Source organism: Prionailurus viverrinus, chromosome A3 (genome assembly GCF_022837055.1).
Source record: "Prionailurus viverrinus isolate Anna chromosome A3, UM_Priviv_1.0, whole genome shotgun sequence".
NCBI classification, from domain to species: Eukaryota; Metazoa; Chordata; class Mammalia; order Carnivora; family Felidae; genus Prionailurus; species Prionailurus viverrinus.
Genome location: NC_062563.1, coordinates 16,390,487 through 16,398,065, shown reverse-complemented (window position 1 = coordinate 16,398,065; position 7,579 = coordinate 16,390,487). Strand labels below are relative to the sequence as shown.

Genomic DNA, 7,579 nt, shown 5'->3' with positions numbered 1-7,579 from the left:
CAAAAAAAAAAAAAAAACACTTGATGGTGGTTGTTGATTCCTTTTGTGTCTCGTCCACAAGACTGAAAATTCCTCTAATGCACAGATGTATCAAGTTCTCTGCAACCCCAGCACCTGCCTGAAACTCTGAGCGGACAGACTTTGGACCACAAACTCCAGCGGGGAGGGAGTTTATGCTGACCATCAGCTCCTGGCTCACAGTACAAACTCAGGAAGCTCGGTGATGCTGACCAAATCTGCAGAGGGAAGTACAGCAGTCTAAGGAGCTTTTAATCCTACAGCCGTAGAGCTTTCTGGAGCTTTCAACAGACACTACCTGGAGGTGCCAACCAGGTGAGGCTGACAAACGAGTAGGCAGGCACTAAGAGATCTAGGCCTCCAGGGCACAGGGCACTCTCACAGCAGACCTCACTGGAGTGGACTTTGTACCCGCTCGTCAGTGTTACTCCCATGAGGCTCAACTCCTCTCCTTCTGCCCAGAAAACTCCCAAATCTGGTTGATTCAGACCTCAGGACTCTCAGACATAGCTATGACACAAAGGGAAGGAGTAAATCAAGCTAAGAAATGTATGACTGAAAAACAAAACCAAAAAAAGAAATAATATGACTGAACATATACTTGGTTATAGAATTGAGGAGGAAAAAAAAAAAAAAGAGTAACCATAGTCATGAAACACCCTGTATCTAACGAGTAGCTCAAGTAAGAACTATACCATTTTCATAAAGTAGGCTGCGCTTTCCTGGTTCTGGACTTTCTTAAGGGTTTTAGAAAGGAAAACATGAAACACGGAACGTGGGATTTCATTATCTCCGGTTTACTTAATTTGCTTGTTTACACACACGATCTGTGTGTATGTAACAGTGGCAGGAGCCAAACTCTAAATACAATCTGGTACTCAGACTACGACAGATGCACATGGAAAATGAGGTGTCAGTGAATGAACCTCAGTGTGGAGACGCCAAACAAGCATGGTGGTATTCTGGGATCACAGATGCCCTTCAAAGCCTCTTGCTCAGCACCTGGGGACAACAGACACTTTTCAAAAGATGATACAAGACTATTTCCACAGGAGACCCAGACCCCAAATGGTACTCAAAAGTAGATGTTCGTTTCCCTGCCTCCTCTAAGGAGCCAAGAAGTTCTAAAGGCTTTAGGTGAGGAAAAAGGAGATGAGGGATTTTGGTCCGCTAAGCACATGTGCTGGGTGTTTTACATACATCATTTCCCGTAATCCTAACGTATCATCTCCATTGTCCAGGTGTGGACACGAAGCTTGCCTGTGGTCAGACACCTCTCAGCGGTGGTGCCAATATTTGAACCCACATCTCGCATTTTCCTAAGCCCAAACTCTTTCACCAAACCACGCTGCCTCACAGAGAGGTAGGGAGCACGTTCCCAAGGAAAAGGCGAGGGTGCTAAGACTGAACAGGAAGTGATAGAAGACTGCTCAGTACACAAGGGTCGGTAACTGACACTTTCCACAGAGTTAATTTTAATGCTGAGCCTGAATCAGATCTGCCAGGGGGAAACGTCTGGGTATTTAAGTGTGACAAATAGACACATAGAGTCACCTTGTGTCTGTTGCCTTTTGGTGCTGAACATGAAACTCAAGAGAGACTTCAACCCCTTCAACAAGCCCCCCCCCCCCCCCCCGCCGCCTACTCTACCTCCCCGTTTACAGACGAAAACTCCAAAGGGCAAAAAAAAATCTCATGGGGCCCGTCATATCTTGCCAACGCTCCCAAAGTCCCAAAGCACCACGGGTGACACCTCCGAGATCTCAGAGCCAGCATTTCTGCCACCTTTCGGTACAACGTATATACCTCACATTTTGATCGATACAAATTAACATGCAGCCTGGTGGGATACCAAATATATATTTTAAATACAACTTTATAAGAAATACAATTTACCCTGAAGGTTTTTCAGGCCTCAAGCTCCTAACATGTAAGCTTGAGTTAAGGCAGTTAAGTGTAGTGTTTGTCAGGCTTAGCTTTGAGGGAGAGAAGGAGCATCAAGGAAGCTTCCAGGATGATTATCCAAAATGCAAAGGGCTGGGTACAAAAGGCCTAAGGAGACAGTAAATAGACAGCCTGCAACCTGTGGAGATGACGGGTGGCGGGGGGAGTGTCTTATCACAGAGCTGTAAACGTACCTTTGCGGGTGAAGGTGACAGGCCACAGAAGGACAGGCTGGACACTGAGAAGTGTGCAAAGGGGAAAGGAAAGACCGATTTCAAGGCCAGCTGAGCAGGCCCAGTTTGGGTCTGGTGGAGGGTAGGGCCAAAGTCGTGCCGACATTTAACAGGGACATTTTTGCAAACAGTAGGCTTCCTGCCATCAGAGACAATGGAAGACGTTTTCCTTCACCTCCAATTTATCATAATCTTGTCCAAAATGTTAAAATTCCTTGGGCCACAGCAGACTGGTCAATGTACTTATCAGCTGAGTCTGAAGGACACCGTTCAGCTTACACCACTGATGCGTGGTCAGGAAAGTTTCAGTGCAAGTATGCATTTTGCAAAGTTACTCTGACTCAGCTTAAATTTCACCAAGTTAGTATTAAAATGTCTGCTTTCAGGTTTTATTCTTAATAGAGAAAACAGCCCCATGAAGCGAGGGGGAGTTTAATACCATAATCCAGGAGTCTAGTTTATAAAAAGTAAATTAGTGTTCTAAGAAAACCCTCAAAGCTATCCACACACGTGCCAAAGTGCAGCATCGAGGTTGTGGGTTATCGTCAGGAGTTTTGTCAACACAGAACAAACGCCATAGTTGTTACTGAAAACAATAAAGCATTTGCTCAAAATAGTAGGGAAAAAAGGTAACCTTATTGCTCCAAAAGCCAGTAAAACTGGGCAACACAGACAGAAAACTGGCAATGTTCGTTACACAAAAATCATCCAATACTCAGCCACAGAGGCACTCCAGTTGAACTGTTTTGGTAGGTAATCACAAGCCAGTTGTGATATAGAACATTCTGAGGATAAACAAATACCACCACCAGAGAGTATCTTCGGGCAGGTGGTTGTTTTATAAAGAACCCTGCTGGAAATAAATGCTTACGCAAAGCTGACCAGAGGGAAATATTATTAAATAACAGCGTTAAGTCAGCCATTAAAATACAAGATGACTAGAATCAGGGAGAGAATGACAGTGGCAGAGAAGGGTGCTGAGGCCCTGGCCTCCCCTCCAGCCACACAGTGGAGGCCTTCCTGATTCTGTCGTCTCTCTGAGCCTTAGCTCTGCCCTCTAGGGACAAAAGGAACATTCCAGATTAAGGTCAAGTCTTGCCAGGGACAAAAAGTGCCCGACTGGGAAGGGTGGTGTTTGTGACACAAGATGACATGGCCAAGAAGTGTGGGGATTCAAGTCCCTCCCCAGACTCCACCACCACTCACCAAAACCGCCTGGTGAGCTCCCTCGCTGAAGGAGGACTGATGCTTTAGTCAAGTAGCCAAGAAAAATCATGAAAAATACATTAGCCATTGTCCTGCTATCTATCACCCCTTTTGTTTCTCTTTTATTCCTTGTAACTGTCTTGCTTCAAATTCAAACTAGAGCTCTGGGGAGGAAGTCCTGGGGAAAAGGGTTTCAGATACCAAAACCCATAGGTCCCGTACCAGCCCAGCAAACCGAACAGGGTGCCAAACAGTTTCTGGGACAAGTCGTGGAAGTAAACGGCCGTGCACAGAAACATCCACACCCAGATGAAGGTGAGGAAGCCCAGGGCCACCACCAGGGTGGTGATGGCGGTGTGGAGGCAGTGGCTTCGGTCCGTCTTCACCTCATGCAGCACAGCCATCTCCTCCACAATCATGAGGGCGCAGAAGGTCAGCAGGAAGGAGTGGCCCGAGATGTCAAAGCCATGCCAAAAGCCTCCTTCCCCGTGGCACTGCTTCTTACTCTGGTGCTCCTTTCTGACCCCCTCCAGGGCCGGCGACTGGTAGCAGCTGCCCGTGTAGTGTTCGATGTTGGAGAAGAGAGTTGTGCAGACATACCAGATGGCCGTGCCCACAAGCAGGGTGCTCAGCCGCCGCAGGACCAGGCCGGCCTTGCCTGTCAGGTGGTAGTTGGTGAGGGCAATGAAAGGCAGGAGGAGACAGAAGGTCCAGGCCCAGGCCAGTTTGACAAAATACCTGGCAGAGGAGGAAAGTGGAAGTGAAGAGAGGGGACATGGTGGAGAGGAAACAATGTCATGACTCAGGTCTCCAGACTCTCAAGGGAGGGGAAATAAGAAAAGCTGATAACAGCTACTGATAGCTACTTCACTTACTAAGTTCTTTAAATGTAATCTTTAAACAACTCTAGGAGCTGGCTACCGTTACTATCCCCATTTCACAGATCAGAAAACTGAGGTACACAAGTATTGTGCCCAAAGCAGAGGTCACAAGTGGTGCAGCTGGGATTCAAGTCCAGGGCCTGGGATCTTAGTCTGTGATCCAGGCTCTGGGAAAGTGAACACAAAGAACACTCCCACTTACCCTGGGAAGAAAGTCTCACTTGCCCCGTTTTATAAAGAATGTGAGCTCAGAAAAGTTCAATAACCTGTCCAGGGTCACAATCAAACCTCCAGCGAACCCAGAGTAAACCAAGGTCTGGCCAGCCCAAAGCCCATGTCTTTTCTCCCCCACACTGTGGCTCTTTCCTACATGGCAGAAATGATCTCAGAACAGAACCTGAGTTCAAGTCAGAAGATCAGGTTCAAATCCTGACTCCGACTCAACTTGTTACTACACTTCTCCAGGCCTCAGTTTCCCCAGCTGTTAAGATAGAGCTGAGGAGGCCAAGTGAGTTTTGAAATCCCTCCCAGAGCCAATGATTCACTGGTTCCCTCCAATTAGCACAGAGGCTTGGAACCAAACATCAGAACCTATGGTTACCCACACACAACAGGGACTCGTCTGCCAGGCTGCTTGGCTCCCAGCTCACCCAGGCCAGATAAGGTGGCAGCTGCCTGCCTGTCCCCCCTTGCTCATCAAAGGTGGCTGACCTGGGGACCGGCCACAGGAAACACACACGCAAGAGACTTGGGGCTAACAACCACACTCATCATCCATCTATTCTTAGCCCAGCCTCCATGGAGGCGTGAGGAAGGAAGGGGGGCCAAGGACAGGATGACTTTCTCCCAGGTTCCAAAGGCTTCTCACACACCACCCAAGAGCCTGACACTCACTTCTTCCCTGGGACTGATATGCAAGGATCTTGCCAGAGTCAAGATCTGTCAGGCATTTGACAAAACTGCTGCGGAGAGAAACCGGGGTTTTACGCAGGTAACGAAAGTTAGGTTGACTTTTGGGAGATGCTGCTGACACTGTAATTCTAAGGGAGAATCGAAGTTCACTTCAAGGGCCAAGTCTTATCTTCCAGAGTTTCCCTTTAAGAGCGCAACAGTGTTTTTGTGCAATAAACTTAAAATCCAGTCGTTAAACAAACAAACAAAAAGGCGTGAGTGGGTGGAGTTAAGGAGATGTCTCGAAGAGCCCCACTGGGCTTACTTTCCTGGGCCACTGCCATGAACTCTGAGTGGCTGAGAAGGTCCCAGGAGATCCAGGGGAAAGGTCGGAGGCTGGAGGGTTCCACTCCTGGGGGACTGTCTTGGAGAGGGAGTTGGGTCAGAGGCCGGGGCAAGGCTCGCAAAGGTTGCAGGGTCAGCAGGGGAAGGCAGGTCTTTCACAGGTGGTGACGGGATTCTGTCACAAGCTGGGACGGGGGGGACTTAGCGTGGGGTCTGATACAGGCAGGCAGGAGAGAGGTGGCATCTCCCAAGCAGGTCCAGGGCTGACTCCGGACTCCACGGGGAGGTGGGGGTGCAGCGACAGAGGCTAATTCAACGCCCCATCCCACCCCACACCCCGACAGGCGCACACAGACACGCACACAGCCCTGCAAGTCACTCCCTGCCCAGTCAACTCCGGCTGGCTCGTCTGGGCGTGCAAACGCCAACTGCTAGTGACACTAGCTATTCGGGGGATCCCTCGGTCGCGACACGCGTGCAGATGCACCTGTCACGACGGGGAAGGCCTCCCCTTCCGCTGACTCGTCCATCAGGGCAGCTAAGCCCCGGCTCTCAGGACGAGGCGACGGCGGGTCGGCTATGGCGGGGACAGGGGAGGACCCGGGACGCACTCACACGTTGAGGACGTTGCGCTTGTTGCTGAGGTAGCTCTCGGGCAGCGGGGAGAGCTCCTTGAGGAGGGAGCCCGCCAGCATGGAGGCCGCCAGCGCCCAGGGCAGGTAGCGCCGCACCGCCGCTCGCACCAGCGTCCCCCGGAGGAACCTCGCGCAGCACTCCAGATGCTCCATGCCCGACCTCGTCGGCCACCGTCCGCCTCCCGGTGTCCTCCCGGCTACCGTCTTGCCCTTCGCTCGGGAAGGCGCCGTGCCTCCTCTTGGGCGCATGCGCGCCTCCCGTGAGCCCCACCCCTCGCGGGGCGCTCGCGCTCCCCCTCCTGGCCACTGGCGGCCTCTGCAGGGCGTCCGCTGCGGAACGCCGCGGTCCTTCTCTCACTTCTCCCAGTCCCGCCGCCACGTGGCAGCCTCGGAGTCTTCTCTGGGTCTGGGAAAAAGCGCTCCGGGAGTATTTGCTGGATACCGGAAAGAGTTAAGTGCAGTATTGTAGGGATTGGAGCAGTGGCCACAGCACCATTTAGTCTCTTTTGGAAGCTTGGAGACACCTTGTCCATCTGCGCCTTAGTTTTCTCATCCGTAAATGGGGAGCCAAGAGGAGCTCAACCCTTCCCAAGAGTTAGTTTATGACCCCGAGGTCATTACGGTGATCCAGGTATAGGGACATGAGATTTCATTTCATTAGGAAAGAAGTGCGGAAAATAATTATTCAATTCAAATGTTAAGTTCCTGAATTTCTAGAAACTTTTTAAACAACTAGTGTATTGAGTGAAAATGCTGGACTCTGGGGGTTAAGGTCAGATGAGAGTGTTGGTGACTCAGTTGCTCAGTTTATCACAGAGCTAAATCCTCTCACCCCCATCATGGCTGGGTGCCCAATTCAGTGTTTCTCAAACTTGTAGCTTTTTTTGTTTTTGTTTTTGTTGTTTTTTTTGTGTTTTTTGGGTTTTTTTTTGCCGCTGTATCAGTTTCCTCGGACCGCTGTAACAAATTACTACAAACTGCTTAGCTTAGAGCAACAGAAATTTATTTTCTCACAGTTCTGGAAGCCGGAAGTGCCAAGCTGTTGGCAAGGATGGTTCCTTCCGGAGGCTCTGAGGGAGACTCCTGTCCAGGCCTCTCTCCCAGCTTCTGGTGACTGCCTGCAATCCTGGGCGTTGCTTGGCTTGTAGCTGTGTAACTCCGGTCTCTGCCTCCATCCGCCCGCAGCCTTCTCCCCTCTGTGTGTCTTTCTCCTTCTGTCTCTAACCAGGGTAATAGTCCTTGGATTTCGGGTCCACCGTAAATCCGGGATAATCTCATTTTGAGACCCTTGATTATATCTGCAAGGATCCCATTCCAAATAAGGTCACATTCCCAGGTACCGGGGGTTAAGACACATCTTTTTGAGGATCACCATTTAGGCCATTACGGCTACCTTAGCTGCTTTTGCTATGTCCACATACCACCA

At 50.1% G+C, this 7,579-nt stretch overlaps 1 protein-coding gene across 1 annotated transcript; it reads right to left on the bottom strand.

Moving 5' to 3' along the window:
* Positions 1 to 1,862: 1,862 nt before the first annotated feature.
* Positions 1,863 to 6,365, bottom strand: FITM2 (fat storage inducing transmembrane protein 2). Its single transcript, XM_047854526.1, has 2 exons — positions 6,134 to 6,365; positions 1,863 to 4,139 (listed from the first exon to the last, which is right to left on the bottom strand). The coding sequence occupies exons 1-2, from the start codon at positions 6,304 to 6,306 to the stop codon at positions 3,524 to 3,526; spliced, it is 789 nt and encodes a 262-aa protein (XP_047710482.1). The 5' UTR covers positions 6,307 to 6,365; the 3' UTR covers positions 1,863 to 3,523.
* Between the last annotated feature and the right edge of the window lie 1,214 nt (positions 6,366 to 7,579).

Excerpts from the sequence above, each read along its gene's own strand:
- FITM2 (XM_047854526.1), bottom strand. The coding sequence starts at position 6,306 with ATGGAGCATCTGGAGTGCTGCGCGAGGTTCCTCCGGGGGACGCTGGTG. Across the intron at positions 4,140-6,133 it reads AAGCGCAACGTCCTCAACGT|GTATTTTGTCAAACTGGCCT; the intron begins GTGAGTGCGTCC and ends CTCCTCTGCCAG.